Source organism: Suncus etruscus, chromosome 6 (assembly GCF_024139225.1).
Source record: "Suncus etruscus isolate mSunEtr1 chromosome 6, mSunEtr1.pri.cur, whole genome shotgun sequence".
NCBI lineage: Eukaryota > Metazoa > Chordata > Mammalia > Eulipotyphla > Soricidae > Suncus > Suncus etruscus.
Window position 1 is genome coordinate 16,437,675 of NC_064853.1, and position 17,099 is coordinate 16,454,773.

Genomic DNA, 17,099 nt, shown 5'->3' on the forward strand with positions numbered 1-17,099 from the left:
GGGGGAACAACCCTAAGATACTGAGCCAGAATTAGCACCCACACACCTCAAGCACCTCCAAGTGAGACCCCCCTCCTCAAAAAAAAAAGGGTGAAGACATAATATTAGGTAAGGCACACAGGTTCAATCCTGAGCACCCCATATAGTCCCCTGAGCACCAACAGGAGTGATTCCTGAGCACAAATAAGGAGTAAGCCCCCACAGCAAGCCAGGCATAGCCTAAACACCAAAACCAAAACCAAAACAAAACAAAAAAGCAAAACAGATGAAGATCCAAATTATAGGAACACTTAACCAATATAAGAACTTCATTTCCTTCCTCAGGTCATTCTTACCTGAGAGTACAAAGACTAGAGTGCTAGTCCAGCAGAAAAGGTCCTTGTTGGGCATGCAGCCAACCCCACCAGTTCAATCTCCAGAACCCTACATAGTGTTGAGACCATCAGGAGTGATCCCTGAGCAAAGAGCCAGGAGTAACACCCACATACAGCCTGGTATAATCCCAGACAAACAAAAAAATAATTGAAAAAAAGAAAAAGAAAGAAAAGAAAGAAAGAAAGAGAATAAAGAAAGGAAGGAAGAAAGAGAATAAAGAAAGCAAAAAAGAAAGGAAAGAGAGAAAGAAAGAAAAAAAGAAAAGAGAGAAAGTAAAGAGAGAGAACGAAAAAAGAAAGAAAGGAAGGAAGAACAAAAGAAAAAGAAAGAAAAAGAAAAAAGAAAGGAGAGAAAGAAAAAAGAAAAAAAGAAAGGAGAAAAAGAAAAAAGAGAGAAAGAAAAGAGAAAGAAATAAGAAAGAAGAAAGGAAGGAAGAGAAAGAAAGAGAATGAAGAAAGGAAGGAAGGAAGAAAGAGAATAAAGAAAGCAAAAAAGAAAGGAAAGAGAGAAAGAAAGAAAAGAGAGAAAGAAAAAGCAAGCAAGAAAGAGGAAGAACAAAAGTGAAAGAAAGAAAAAAGAAAAAGAAAGAAAGAAGAAAGGAAGAAAGAGAAAGAAAGAAAGAAAGAAAGAAAGAAAGAAAAAAGGAAAGAGAAAGAAAAAGAGAGAAAAAGAAAAGAGAACGAGAAAGAAAGAAAAGAGAGAAAGAAAAAAGAAAGGAAGGAAGAAAGAGAAAGAAAGAATAAAGAAAGGAAGGAAGAGAATAAAGAAAGCAAAAAAGAAAGGAGAGGAAGATAAAGAGAGAAAAAAGAAAAAAGAAAGAAAAGAGAGAAGGAAAAAGAAAGAAAAAGGCAAGAAAGGAAGGAAGGAAGAAAAAAGAAAGAAAGAAAAAGAAAGGAAGAACAAAAGAGAAAGAAAAAGAGAAAAAAGAAAGGAGAAAAAGAAAAAAGAAAGAAAAAAGAAGGAAGAAAGAAAGAAAGAAAGAAAAAAGAAAGGAAAGAGAAAAAGAAAAAAGAAAGAAAAAACAAGAAAAAGAAAAAGCAAGAGGGGCCGGTGAGGTGGCGCTAGAGGTAAGGTGTCTGCCTTGCAAGCGCTAGCCAAGGAAGGACCTCGGTTCAATCCCCCGGCGTCCCATATGGTCCCCCCAAGCCAGGGGCAATTTCTGAGCGCGTAGCCAGGAGTAACCCCTGAGCATCAAACGGGTGTGGCCCGAAAAACCAAAAAAAAAAAAAAAAAAAAAAAAAAAAAAAAAAAAAAAAAGAAAAAGCAAGAAAGAAAGGAACGAATGAGAAAGAAAGAAAAAAGAAAAAGAAAGGAAGAAAGAAAGGAGAGGAAGGAAGGAAGGAAGGAAGGAAGGAAGGAAGGAAGGAAGGAAGGAAGGAAGGAAGGAAGGAAGGAAGGAAGGAAGGAAGGAAGGAAGGAAGGAAGGAAGGAAGGAAGGAAGGAAGAAAAGGCATGGGGCAGGAGTAATAATAGTACAACAGATAGGGTTCAATTCTCTGCATCCCATATGGCTCCCCCAAGCAATGCCAGGAGCACAGAGCCAGGAGTAACTCCTGACCATCACTTAAGTGTGACCCCCAAACAAAACAAACAAGAAAGGACAATCCAAGCATCAAAGATTTTGGGCTGACACTTCCTTGCAATGTGGACAAGCATTCACACTCCACTGCTGTCAGAATGTCAGGACTTCCTGAGTCCTTTTCAGGGAGAAGCTGAGGGGATTACTAGTCAATCTGATTACAGAACAGAGAGTAAAGGAGGGATCCAGTGGAAAAGGACAAATCAGAACAGCAATTAAAAAGAAAACAACACGCATCTAGCTACCTGGTAATTTGCTGAAACATCCAAATATACACCTGATTAAGCTTTACGATGAGAAGGAGACACTGCTAAATGTAAAAGGCTTGGCATGCAGAGCCATCACTGGTCACATCCAACTTATGTAGCCAGAAGTCCCAAAGGATGATGGGAACAAGAAATCATTATCATATCCAAATAAAAACACAGTCAAAATGAATACAATTGAACAAGGACTGAGAACCACAGCATGCTTGGTTCCCAGCTGCTGCAAATGTTAAGATGCTGATATTAAAAACATCTTCTTGTCATATCGTCAGGGGTCTGGGACACTTTGATGTTGGCAAAGTGACAGAGAACATCAAAACCATAAGCAGCACGATGGTAAGCATGTGACCCAAATGATCACCAATGATTTATTTTTTTAGTTTTGGGGCCAGACTAAATTCCTGGCTCTTTGGGGATCATATGGAATGTCAGGGATCAAATCTGGTAGACTGTGTACAAGGCAAAAGCCCTTTCTGCTGTGCTATTGTTCTAGATTCAAATCATTAAAGTTTTTTAGGGCCAGAGGGATAAAATAGTGAACAGATTGCTTACCTTGTCCGCAGCAGACCCAGATTCAATGCCTAAGCATCCCATATGGTCTCCTAAGCCTGCTAGGAGAGATTCCTGAGCACTGCCATGTGTGGACCAAAAACCAAAAGAAAAAAAAAAATGGGAAGGCCGGAGTGATAGTCCAGCGGTAGGGCATTTGCTTTGCAACCTGGGTTTGATCCCCGGCATCTCATATGATCCCCTGAGCCTAACAGGAGCAATTTCTGAGCACAGAACCAGGAGTACCCCCTGAGCCCCACCATGTGTGGCCTCCCAAGAAATTTTTTTTTTTTTTTGTGGTTTTTGGGTCACACCCGGCAGTGCTCAGGGGTTATTCCTGGCTCCAGGCTCAGAAATTGCTCCTGGCAGGCACGGGGGACCATATGGGATGCCGGGATTCGAACCAATGACCTCCTGCATGAAAGGCAAACGCCTTACCTCCATGCTATCTCTCCGGCCCCATTTTTTTTTTTTTTTTTTTTTGGTTTTTGGGCCACACCCGGTAACACTCAGGGGTTATTCCTGGCTGTCTGCTCAGAAGTTGCTCCTGGCTTGGGGGACCATATGGGACACCGGGGGATTGAACCGCGGTCCTTCCAAGGTAGCGCAGGCACCTTACCTTTAGCGCCACCGCCCAGCCCCCAAGAAATTTTTTTAAGTGAGTTTACCTAGAAAGAGAGGCTATCACTGTTTTTATTTTTATTGTTGTTTGTTTAGTTTTTTATTTTGTGTGTGTGTGTGTGTGTGTGTGTGTGTGTGTGTGTGTGTGTGTGTGTGTGTGTGTAGATAGAAACTGTCTGCCCAAATCTCTATTAACAGGATTGCAGATCACCAGTACTAGTTAAAAATTAAAGATGTGGGGCTGGAGAGATAGCATGGAGGTAGGTGTTTGCCTTTCATGCAGAAGGACGGTGGTTCAAATCCCGGCATCCCATATGGTCCCCCGTGCCTGCCAGGAGTGATTTCTGAGCATGGAGCCAGGAGTAACTCCTGAGCACTGCTGGATGTGACCCAAAAACCAAAAAAAAAAAAAAAAAAAAGATATGAAAATGTTCTAATATTCTTCATCACACTAATTACACATATGGTTCACAATTGAGAAAGTTAAGGGGAGGCTGAGCCAGGGGTATGGGCAGGGGGAAAAACAAAACAAAACAACAACAACAAAAAGACCCAGAGAAAGTTAAATCACTTAGAAGGCTTTAATCCAATCCTTGGTGCCTACCTGGTTTCTCTACTGCAGAGTGACTTTCCATGTTCAGACTGTCCATTTTGTCTTCCATCTCCTCATCCTCAGCATCCAGGTTAGTTTCTGTCTCCACTGCTCCACCCAGAAAGAGGGTTGGTGTCTTCAGAGGTTCAGTAGCACTCCCTATAGGAAGAACTGCTTGTTTGATTTTTCCAGCAGTGAAGAGACCATATTTGAATCGGCTTGTTTCACTTGTGTTCTCCCACTGCACAATTCCCTCACAAAGATCACTGGTCATGAGCACAGGATTTCTCCTTTTAAAATGTCAGATGGTGGGCCCGGAGAGATAGCACAGCGGTGTTTGCCTTGCAAGCAGCCCATCCAGGACCAAAGGTAGTTGGTTCGAATCCCGGTGTCCCATATGGTCCCCCGTGCCTGCCAGGAGCTATTTCTGAGCAGACAGCCAGGAGTAACTCCTGAGCACAGCCGGGTGTGACCCAAAAACCAAAAAAAAAAAAAAAAAAAAACTTTAAAAAAAAAAAATGTCAGATGGTGTAAGTAAACCAGATAAGTAGCTGCTTTATGTAGCTGACCTGTGTTCAGTCCCTGGCATCCCATATGGTCCCCTGAGCACCACCAGGAGTAATCCCTGAGTTCAGAGCTAGGAAGAAGCCCTGAGCACCACTGATGTGGCCTAAGAAACAAAAATAAAAATAAAATAAAATGCCATATGAGGGCCAGAGCAGGGCTCAGTAGGTAAGGAGCTTGCCTTGTATGTAACAGACCAGGGCTTGATCCTTGGCAATCCCCAGAGTGTCCTTGAGTGCAGAACCAGGAGTCATTCCTGAGCACCACTGGGCATAGTGAAAGAAAACAAAACCAAAAATCAGGGTGCTTCTTTGCATGTGGCCACATGACTGACCCAAGTTCTGTCCCTGGTATACTCAGGGTCACTCCTGAGTGTTGCTGGTGGCTATTATTCCCTTCTTGCATTCTCTCTCCAGCCCTTAACATGAGACTGTTAAACTATATAGGACTTGTTTTAATGGGGGACATGTAAAAATCACACAAATGAGGCTCATGACATGAAACTAGGATGGGAGGAGAGAAGCCCCTGGAAAGAAATAAGATTGAAAAGAGTCTCATTTTGGTGGCAGGAAATGTGCACTGGTGAAGAGCAAGGGCTCATTTTTTAATTATTTAAAAGAAGTTTTAAATATTTTATTGATTGATTTTTGTTTTGGGGGCCACACCAAGCGGCATTCAGGGGTCACTCCTGGTTCTGCACTCAGAAATTGCCCCTGGCAGAGGCTGGGGACCATATGGGATGCCAGAATCTAACTGGGTCCCTCCCTGGTCAGCCACATGCAAGGCAAACACCCCACAATCGTGCTAATTCTCTGACCCCCAAGGGCTCTTTTTTTTTGTTTTCTTCTTTTTAGGAAGGAAGGAAGGAAGGAAGGAAGGAAGGAAGGAAGGAAGGAAGGAAGGAAGGAAGGAAGGAAGGAAGGAAGGAAGGAAGGAAGGAAGGAAGGAAGGAAGGAAGGAAGGAAGGAAGGAAGGAAGGAAAGGAGGGAGGGAGGGAAGAGGGAGTGGGAGGGAGGGAAGAGGAAGAGAGGGAGAAAAAAGGAAGGGAGGGAAGAAGAAAGGCAGAAAGAGAGGGAGGGAGGTGGGAGAGAGGAGCCAAGGGCTCTTTTGAGCTATTAAAAACCATTCCACTGAGACAAATATTTATGGAAGCCTTTTAAGGTCAATCGAGAGTTTTAGTACAATATATACTCTTTAGGCCATTAACATAAATTTAATTAATTCATTTATTTGGGGGGGGAGCAAGCTAGTTTTTATAGTTCTTGTTGTTGTTTTTTTGGTTTTTTTTTTTTTTTTTTTTTTGGTTTTTGGGTCACCCCCGGCAGCGCTCAGGAGTTTCTCTTGGCTGTATACTTACTTAGGAATCGCTCCCGCCAGGCTCGGGGGACCATATGGGATGTCGGGATTTGAACTACCGACCTTCTGCATGCAAGGCAAATGCCTTACCTCCATGCTATCTCTCTGGCCCCAGCATGCTAGTTTTTATTAAAACTTATTTGGAAAGATGTGAGGGTAGAGAAAGAGAAAACCCGGGCTTCTCCAGAGCAGAAACAGGCAGGTAAAAAACACACAAGCAAGGGAAATAGATATATTCAAGGAGAATACAGGCTTGAAGAGTGAGTCTGCCTTAGACCATTTAAAATTGTATACATATTCTGTAGTTAACAGGAAAGTTGGCTCACAGCAGAGAGAGCTTCCAATTGCACATAAAACTTAAAAATATTCCAATTTGGGGTCGGAGTGATGGCATAATGGTAGGGTGTTTGCCTTGCAAGCTGCAAACCCTAGATGGACCCAGGTTCAATCCCCAGCATCCCATATAGTCCCCCAAGTTTGCCAGGAGTGATTTCTGAGTACAGAAGCAGGAGTAACCTCTGAGCACTACCAGATGTGGCCCCAAAACAAACAAAAAAATATTTCAATTTAAATAAAAACCAATAGCAGTTGAAAACAAATCTGTGCATGATTATTATTACATCTTCAGAGAAGGAGGGGGGCTGGAGAGATAGCGTGAAGGTAAGGCATTTGCCTTGCATGCAGAAGGACGGTGGTTTGAATCCCGGCATCTCATATGGTCCCCCGAGCCTGCCAGGAGCGCTTTCTGAGCGTAAAGCCAGGAGTAACCCGAGCGGTGCCGGGTGTGACCCCAAAACAAACAAACAAACAAACAAACAAAAACCAAATACACATCTTCAGAGAAGGGGACCAATGAAATTATTTCTTACTAGTTATATCCTTAGCCATTCATTTCCAACTTAGCATGTAATCTCATGATGGTCAAATTGTTGCAGATCTCTTTGTAAAGTGATAACTAAAAATTGCTTTGTAGCGATTAGGTGTTTGTTGTATAATTAAATTTTACCCTTTGGCTCACCAAAAATAACAAATATTCTTTGACGGGTCTGGGCGGTGGCTAGAGGTAAGGTGCCTGCCTTGCCTGCGCTAGCCTTGGACGGACCGCGGTTCGATCCCCTGGCGTCTCATATGGTCCCCCAAGCCAGGAGTGACTTCTGAGCGCATAGCCAGGAGTAACCCCTGAGCGTCACCGGGTGTGGCCCAAAAACCAAAAAAAAAAAAAAAAGAATGTTTTTTTTTCTCTCCCTACATTTTAGAAAAGCAAATTGAGAAGGCTGGACATTCAGCGCATCAGGAAAGGTGATGTGAAAACTCGGGTTTTCAAAATGTCAAAGCATTAGACAAATGGGAGTCTCTGGAACAAAAGGTGTCAAAACTGCTTCACCTGTGAGTCATGAAAGTTGGAAGCCTGAGGAGAAAATGATCTCCCTCCTAAGATGGAGAAGTTCTAAGCACTTGATGTGTGTCATGCTTCCTGACAGAATATTTGGACAGGCACATGGGGAGAGGAGTGAAGGAAAAGTTCCCAAAGTGGTCGCTCACCAGCTGGTTCTTTCCATCAATTCTGTCCTGAGCTCCTTCTATCAATGAGCTGCTCCTCCCAATGTCAACTGTCTGAGAATCAGGCAAAGAGGCAAAGGAATTAGTTACCTTTGTCTGTAGGCTGCTCTGGTGGAGGGGCAGAAAATGGAGCCTTTCTTCGAACGAGGGTGAGATGAACCACTTGCCCTGCATTGCGTAAAACTTCCACAACATCTTGGTTGGCAAAGCCCTGAATATTCACGCCATCCACCTAAAAGATCAAGACAAAATTAAAAATGATATTTCAACTTAGCCATTCGTATTAATTCTCGCCAGGTAGAATAAAAATAAAATGATTCCTTTATCCTCCAATAATTTATATTACTTATATTACTTAAGAAGTATTTTGGAATAAGAGTGCAAAACTAGAAGCTGGAGTGATAACACAGCAGGTAGGGCATTTGCCTTGCCCATGGCTGACCCAGGTTTGACCCCTGGCATCCCATATGATCCCCTGAGCTGCCAGGAGTAATTTCTGAGCTCAGAGCCAGGAGTAATCTCTGAGCACTGCTAGATGTGATGGTGGGAGGAGGAGGAGGAGGGTAAAAGAAGGAAGAAAAGAGGGAAGAGGAGTGGGAAGAGGAGGGAGGAGGAGGGGAAGAGGAGGAAGAGAAGGGGGAAGAGGAGAAATGGGAAGAGGAGGGTGAAGAGGAGGGGAAGAGGAGGAAGAGAAGGAGGAAGAAGAGTGGGAGGAGGAAAGAAGGTGGAGGAAGAGGAGGAGAAGAAAGAGGAGGAAGAGGAGAAGAATTAGTAATAGTAGTAGTAGGAGGAGGAGTTGTAGTAGTAGTAATGAGTACAAAGCCAGGAGTAACCCCTGAGCAGCACACACCATAGGTATGGCTCAAGAAACAGACCAAAAAAAAAAAAAAAAAAAAGAAAGAAAGAAAGAAAAGAAAATACAAAACTAGTAAAGTGAATAAGCTGACAGACTTCTCAAAAACACAAAAACCAGATTCAAACTGAAACTCCTAGATCTTATATTTTAAGAAACATCCTGGGAGAGATAAGGAAATTATCCTCTGATGCTATTAAAAATTCAGAGTGCTATAAAAGATAAATTATGTTGCATAGCTCTGAAGACAGATTAGAAGAGTCCATTATTATCAAAATTGAAGAAGTCATCCAATTTTTCATCTCTTTATCTTAGCATTATGATGTGCTGCTTTCTAGTTGAAACCCACTGATCTCTCTCCACTAGCTCTCCTGGAGTTGTGAAAGAGTCTGGACAAGACAGGAGTCTTACTAATTTAGTCAAGCCAGACAAGACATTGCTTTAGCCTCCCATATTTTCTCCAAAGCTTCTGGTTGCCTTTGCTGATCTCCACACTCTGCAAGTCACCAGACATTCCCTGAGCCCAACAATGTGAAAGCCAAGGGTGATGAAAGGGGTCTCCCCCACCCTTCCATCTGCAAAACAAACCAGAAGCTTTCAATTATGCTAACCAATATTAGTTTTGATAAAAACTCATTAAATTAAATGTGTATATGTATGGACAGTTAATTTCTATTAAATGGGAAAAAGACCAGCCTGATACGGTAACAAAGATAATTATGTTCTCAGATATATCAAATTTCGAGGCTGGAGTGATAGTACAGTAGGTAGGGAACTTGCTTTGCATTCAGCCAACCCAGTTTTGATCTCTGGCATCCCATAGGGTCCCTGGAGCAATGTCAGGAGATTCCTGAGTGTAGAGCCAGTTATGTGTGATTCACGCCTGAGAATCGCCAGGTGTGACCCCCAAACAAAACCAGTTAATTATAATGATAATATATTTCAAATGTTTTGATTTTGGTTTTCTTGTTTTGTTCTGTTTTGGTTTTGGTTTTTGAGCCACACCCAGTGATGCTCAGGGGTTACTCCTGGCTATGCACTCAGAAATCGCTCTTGGCTTGGGGGACCATATGGGATGCCGGGGGATTGAATGGAGGTCTGTCTGAGGTCAGCTATGTGCAAGGCAAATGCTCTACCACTGCGCCACCACTCGGGCCCCAAATGTTTTGATTTTGTATGACCTCAAAATCTACTCTCGGTAGAAGTCCACAGAAATAGGACAGGGGCTTAAAGCACTTGTCTTGCCTGTGGATGGCCCCAGTAAATACTTGGCACTGGTAATGTATATGGTACCCCAAGCAGTGCCAGGTATAAACCCTGAGGTCAGAGCCAGTAATAACCCCAGAGTCCCTCCAGGTATGGTCCATCATCCATGTCCTGGCCCCCACAAATTAGTGTTATGATCAACTAGGTCAACTATGTGATGAATTTTCTTTAAATAAATAAATTTATTTTAAAAGAAAACAACCCCTCCAAAAGAAACGCTTAACTGCACAGAAAGCTTTTTTTTTAATTTTCTTTATTAAAGCTTTTTAATTTTTTTAATTTAAACACTGTAGTTACAAGGTTGTTCATCCTACAGAGTTTTTTTTTCCACAGATAAAGTTGTTCAGTATTGAGTTACAGTCAGACAATGTACAACCTTCACCGGTGCTCATTTCCTGTCACCAATATCTACAATTTCCCTCTCACCTTCCCAGATACCCTCTTCCCTCCTACCTACCCTCCCCTGCCTGCTTCATTCCAAAGGTATTTTTTATAAAAAGAAGATCCAAACCATATATATTAATGAAATGTAAAGTGAATGAATTCAGCAAAAAGAAGTGCTTTGAAAGTGTTGTTTTGGGCCCAGAGAGATAGTACAGCGGCGTTTGCCTGCAAGCAGCCGATCCAGGACCAAAGGTGGTTGGTTCGAATCCCGGTGTCCCATATGGTCCCCCGTGCCTGCCAGGAGCTATTTCTGAGCAGATAGCCGGGAGTAACCCCTGAGCACCGCCGGGTGTGGCCCCAAAACCCAAACCCCCCCCCCAAAAAAAGAAAATGTTGTTTTTTAAAAAAAAAAAGAAAAGAAAAAAAGTGCTGTTTAGAAGAAAGCTACACATGCCTTTCAAATAAATTTGTGAATATAGAATATGTATATAAATATTTGTATATAGCAAACATCTTCCTCCCTGACTAACATGTTAACAACTTTTCTTTACAGATAGTAAAGGGAAAATAGGACTGTTGTAGCCAAACTAATTAGATGTCACTCTACCAAGAAACAAAGCACATCGCATAGAATGAGAACAAGCAGTGCTGACGGGGATGTGGAGAAAAAGGAACTCTTTTTTCACTGCTGGTGGGAATGCTGTCTAGTCCAACCTTTATGGAAAGCGATATGGAGATTCCTTCAAAACTTGAAAATTGAACTCCCATATAATCCAGCTATACCATTCCTAGGGATATACCCTAGGAACACAAAATACAATACAAAAATTCCTTCCTCACACCTATACTCATTGCCATGCTATTTACAATAGCCAGACTCTGGAAACTACCAAGATGCCCTGCAACAGATGAATGGCTAAAGAAACTGTAGTACATATACACAATGGAATAATATGCAGCCATCAGTAGAGATGAAGTTATAAAAGTTTTCTATATATGGATGTACATGGAATCTATTATGCTGAGTGAAATAAGTCAGAGGGATAGAGATAGACACAGAATGGTCTCACTCATCTATGGATTTTAAGAAAAATAAAAGACATTTTTTGCAATAATTCTCAGAAAAAAAGCGAGGAGGGCTGGAAGGTCTAGGTCAGGACATGACACTCACCACAAAGAGTGGTGAGTGCAGTTAGAGAAATAACTACACTGAGATCTATCATAACAATGTGAATGAACGAGGGAAGTGGAAAGCCTGTTTGGAGTACAGGTGAGGGTGGAGTGTGGAGGAGGGAGATTTGGGACATTGGTGGTGGGAATGTTGTACCAGTGAAGGGGAGTATTCTTTACATGACTGAAACCCAACTACAATCATATTTGTAATCAAGATATTTAAATAAAGATATTAAAAACAACTTTGACAGGTACCAGAGAGAGAACTCAATAGGCTAGACCACAAGCTTGGCATTGCAGGAGGACCATTTTCAATTCCCAGCACTACATGGCCCCCTGAGCACTGCCTCAGGAGCAACCCTCCCCTTCATCCTCCCAGCCTTCAACCCATCCCTCACCAATGCAGAATGGGATTCGAGTAGTAGCAAAAACAAAACAAAACAAAAACCCTTATGAGACAATAAGTCATTCTCCTCCCATACATACGATAAAAAAAAGAACTCCCCCCTCCCTCAACGAGGTTCCATTCCAAAATAGAGATCAGTTACTTACAGCAATTATTTTGTCATTCGTTTGAATTTGGCCATTGTGGAATGCAGCACTGCCAGGTATTATACTTTTCACATAAATCCCTGAAGCTTCCCCTAAGGTGCATGGAGCATATGGAAAAGGGAAGAAAGCTCTAATTAGGCCTTGATTGCAAAATTCATATCAAGAGGTTAATTAGCGAAAGGGCTGACTCCAGGCTTGACAAATACTATTTTGAACACAAGCAGAGAAATTGATGGACTATTTCAAACTGTCACCATCACAAGTGACCCGAATTCAAAATGATTTGATGGATGACTACTCTTCTGGAACAAGAAAAATCAGTGATGGGAACTTGATAAAAATCAGGCCAGTGTAAGGTGAGATCCAGAGAGCTCAGCTGAATCTGGCCCTTTCTCCTGGTCATCTCCCTTCTCACCCCTGACTTGGCATAAATTATCTTTGTCTTAGCACCGTGACAAGTGTCTTAGCAGTTTTTCCTGCAATATTTAGTTCACTGCTTGTGTGAATTTCCCAAACACATGAGTGGAAAGAATGCAAGGTCTTGAAAAGCAAGTTTTCCCAGTCGCATGAAATAACCTTTAATTTTCAAAAGAAAACATTTATGGGGCCAGAGCGGTGCCCAAGGCATAAGGCGTCTCTGCCTTTCTCGCTCTAGCCTAGGACAGACCACTGTTTGACCCCCAGGCGTCCCATATGGTCCCCCAAGCCATGAGCGATTTCTGAGCGCTAATCAAGAGTAACCCCTGAGCATCATTGGGTTTGGCCTAAAAAACCAACAAAACAAAACATTTATATGACAGCAAACATGAACCTAAAAGCATATTTTTGTCTGTTTGTTTGTTTTTTGGTTTGGGGACCACATTTGGCAGTGCTCAAGGCTCACTCCTGGCTCTGAATTCAGAAATTACTCCTGACAGGCTCAGGGGACCAAATGGGATGCTGAGAAATGAACCCAAGATGACTGCATGCAAAGCAAATGCCCTATCCTCTGCTATCACTCTGGCCCCATAGTTTTGTGGGTTTTTTTTTTTTTTTTGGTTTTTGGGCCACACCCGGTAACGCTCAGGGGTTACTCCTGGCTATGCGCTCAGAAGTTGCTCCTGGCTTGGGGGACCATATGGGACACCGGGGGATCGAACCGCGGTCCGTCCAAGGCTAGCGCAGGCAAGGCAGGCACCTTACCTTTAGCGCCACCGCCCGGCCCCTTGTTTTTTTTTAAATAATTGTGATTGGGAAAATAACTCAAGGAGAAGACTGAAAGGAAAATTGAAAAATAAAAAATTGTAACTGATTCTACATTTCTATTTTTTTATTTAAAAAATGTAAATTAGGACTGGAATGATAATACAGCAGGTAGAGCATTTACATGGCATGTTGTCAGCTGGGGTTCTATCCCTGGCATCCCAGATGGTCCCCTAACACTGTTAGTAGTGATCCCTGAGCACAGAGCCAGAGGCAAGCCCTGAGTATTGCTGAGTGTGGCCCCTCCAAAAACAAAGAAACAAAATAACTTATTTTTTATTTAAAAAAAAGGGGGGGGGGCTGGGACCATAGCGTTGGCACAAGTGGTAAGGTGTCTGCCTTGCCCACACTAGCCTAGGACAGACCACAGTTCAATCCCCCGGCATCCTATATGGTCCCCCAAGCCAGGAGCTATTTCTGAGCATATAGCCAGGAGTAACCCCTGAGCATCATTGGGTGTGGCCGAAAAACCAAAACAACAACAACAAAAGGCCATGGATTCCCAGTGCTTTATTCCCACTGGTCCCATTCAGGACTACTCTAATCTGCCCCAGACATTTCACTTTTACTTCTGCTGTCATCCTTTCAACAAGATCAAGGTTCAGCATGAAATTCTGGATCTTCCAGCAAATACCAAGTGCTTTCATGATTTTCTTCCTTTATGTAATTTCTTTTTCTAGCCAATTATGTCTCTATTAAAAGCCCTTCTTCCCTATTTTTTTTTGGGGGGGGGGCACACCCAGTGACGCTCAGGGGTTACTCCTGGCTATGCACTCAGAAGTTGCTCCTAGCTTGGGGGACCATATGGGACACCGGGGGATCAAACCACGGTCCGTCCTAGGCTAGTGTGGACAAAGCAGATGTCTTATACCTTGTACCACCACTCTGGTCCCCTTCTTCCCTAGTTTTAACCCCAGTATTTCTTGGTGAATTCTCTATTTCCCTACGTCCGATTCCATCTATCACATAAAAAAGATTTTCTTGTTTCTTTGCACAAAAGCATTTCATTTATCCATAAAGGGGGGGCCAGAGAGATATTATAATTGGTAAGATATTTGCCTTGCACACAACTGGTCCGCATTCCATCCCTAACATACGGGGTCCTCTGAGACCTGTCAGGAAAGAATTCCCAAGTACAGAGCCAGGAATAAAGTCTTAAGCACTGAAAACAATTTAAAAAAAATGATAGGCTTTAAAATCTACTTCTCTAAATAAACTTATATTAAAATTTCTAACCTTTCTAGAAACAAACAACAAAAAAGAAACCTCTAAAAAGTCCAATGCATAAAGTAAAAATTATTTTAAAAAGATATGTGCTAAAAAAACACATGTATCTTACTTTTATTACTATTTTTATTAATTTGGAGTCCATGCTTGGTCAAATTCAGGGGTTACCCCTGGCTCTGCACTCAGGAATCACTCATGATGGGCTTGGGGGACCATATGGGATGCTGGGGATTGAACCCAAATCAAGGCATGCAAGGCAAACACTCTACCCACTGTATGATCTCTCTGATCTCGTGAAATGATCTTTTTATTCATCAGTATAAACTTCAGATTCTCTAAAGTCTGCTATTCACTTTCATTTTACTCTGCATATTATATATTGTTTGGTTTACAAGATGACCTCAAAAAGATAATGTGGGGCCGGGCGGTGGCGCTCGAGGTAAGGTGCCTGCCTTACCTGCGCTAGCCTAGGAGACGGACCGCGGTTCGATCCCCCGGCGTCCCATATGGTCCCCCAAGCCAGGAGCGACTTCTGAGCGCATAGCCAGGAGTAACCCCTGAGCGTCACCGGGTGTGGCCCAAAAACCAAAAAAAAAAAAAAAAAAAAAAAAAAAAAAAAGATAATGTAATAGAAGTTCATAAGTCACAATTTAGGAACCTTGTCATGATTTTCCCAACAGCGACTCAATATAGTTTTTGAGACATGATTATACAACCCATACTTAGTTCTTTTGGAACTCATTTAAATTCTGAACCTAAAAAAAGGTGACACTTGGAAAAATCTGAACGGTGGAAAACAGTTATTTCATTAGGCTAAAATAGCACAAGGTGGTGGTCTGACATGAATTTCATTCAGGACTTTGAATATATTAGCACACTAAATCTTTCCACCTGCTCTAAGCATGCAAAATAATGATTTTTATTAAAATATTAACTCCTGAATCTTGCTCATTTTTAAACATCCAACATTACCAAAGTGAATTTCTATGTTACTAGAAAATATCAATGAATAATGTTTTTGCTGTTCTTGAGGGCTTTTCTAATAAATAGAATAGCTCTTTTCGAATAAATATAAAGCTTTGCAAGTAGCAGAGAGCACATTATTTTGAGGAATTGGGACATGCATGTACTATTTCACTATGTTCTATTCATATGAACATTTTCATGGAGGGGCCAGAGTGGCAGTCAACAGGTAGGGCATTGCCTTTCACATGATTGCCCCGAGTTCGATTCCCTGCACCTCATATGAGCCTACCTCACCTTCGATTCCCTGCACCTCATGGAGCCTACCTGGGGTAATCCCTAAGTGTAGAGCCAGGAGTAAGCCCTGAGCATCACTGGATGTGGCTCCAAAAGAAAACAAAAAACAAAAATTCTCATTGGAATATGTGATTTATCAGATATTCTCAATGATAAACATAACTGTCCCCCTGTTGTTGCTTGTGGAACGGGTGGGGTTACACATATCCTGGGTTGTGGTATTCTTGGGGGCACTCACATTCCTTCAGTTTTGGTGCTGGAACCCGTACTCTTAAATTGTGCCTTTCACCTGAGTACTGTCTTGGGGGTGTCTGCACTCCTGGCCATGGTACTCATATCTCTGCAGCTACAGTGCTCACACACTCTTGCGGCAGTGCTCACACATGCCTAGCTGTCATGCAGCTGAAAACCATTTCTGGCTTTGGGGATGTCAGACAGCAGTGTTGCTATGATGGAGCTCAGCACAAGCAACAGTGCTGGGAGCAGAACTTGTGAGCTCACGTTTAAGCTTTGACTAGCAAAGCCAAAGCTTGCAAGCCATTCAGCCATAGGGCCATCTTCTGGTCCCAGTAAACATATCTTAGTTTTGTCATTTACAATATGAAGTACATGCAGTAATCATTTTTACTGTATCACATACAGAAGGTCACACTATATAAGCCACATTATTTGAAATATGTCTATTTTCAACACATATTTTAAGAGGTGCAATTCATATGTTAACCACTGAGTTGAACAGTTAAATTCCTTGGTCACTAACCATCAAGGCAGCTATAAAACGAGTGAGATAAGACAATGGCTTCCTAATCACTGACAAGTAACTAGTTACTATTAAAGATGCATGGTTTTATTGCTCAATGCTTAATTTAAAATCTGCAGGTATTTTAATTTTCTGTCAAGAAACCTTAACTTCCTTTGCAATTATTTCCAAATATAAAATAGAAACGACTCACTTACCGGTTTGAGAGTCTCCAATATAGCCTACAATTCGAATCCCAAGACTCTGTCCATCTTTTTTAATGAGTTCAACATTGTAAGTTTCAAAAAGAGTGGAGTCGTCCTGAAGAAAAAAATAATTTTGGTGAGCCAAAATTGTCATGTCATTACTATGTATACCTAATCTAGTTAAGCTGTGCTTAGTGTATTAAAGTATTTTTTTTTCTTAGCACCTGGAAATATGCAAAATTTTAAGATGATCTGAACTATTAAGCCCTGGTACTATTCTGGTGTTTTTGTCATGGGACATGGGAAAGAGGTATCTATGATCCTCGTGGTCCTGATCCCATCAGGAGCCTTTCAAAGGCAGTTTTTGTCTCTTGATGGCAGAATGGGAAGTGAAAAAGTTTTGGAGCAGGAAAAGGAGTAGGATTAGGAGAAAGAGTGGAGCATATGAGTGGGAATTTTTGAAGGCCTTTAGAAGCTGAACGAGGTCCTTAGCTGACAGCCGATAAAGAAGAAATTTTAGGGCCCGGAGAGATAGCACAGCGGTGTTTGCCTTGCAAGCAGCCAATCCAGGACCAAAGGTGGTTGGTTCGAATCCCGGTGTCCCATATGGTCCCCTGTGCCTGCCAGGAGCTATTTCTGAGCAGACAGCCAGGAGTTAACCCCTGAGCACCACCGGGTGTGGCCCAAAAACCAAAAAAAAAAAAAAAAAAAAAAAGAAGAAGAAATTTTAGTCTA

At 42.1% G+C, this 17,099-nt stretch overlaps 1 protein-coding gene across 1 annotated transcript in view; it reads right to left on the reverse strand.

The window, feature by feature from the left end:
• The window catches only part of PATJ (PATJ crumbs cell polarity complex component), a 367,443-nt gene that overhangs the window by 307,483 nt on the left and 42,861 nt on the right, over positions 1 to 17,099 (reverse strand). The window contains exons 9-12 of the mRNA XM_049774382.1: positions 16,377 to 16,479; positions 11,691 to 11,782; positions 7,553 to 7,694; positions 3,995 to 4,141 (exon numbers count right to left, since the gene is read on the reverse strand). Of these exons, the coding sequence (XP_049630339.1) occupies positions 3,995 to 4,141; positions 7,553 to 7,694; positions 11,691 to 11,782; positions 16,377 to 16,479 (484 nt within the window). The remainder of the gene's footprint in view (positions 1 to 3,994; positions 4,142 to 7,552; positions 7,695 to 11,690; positions 11,783 to 16,376; positions 16,480 to 17,099) is intronic.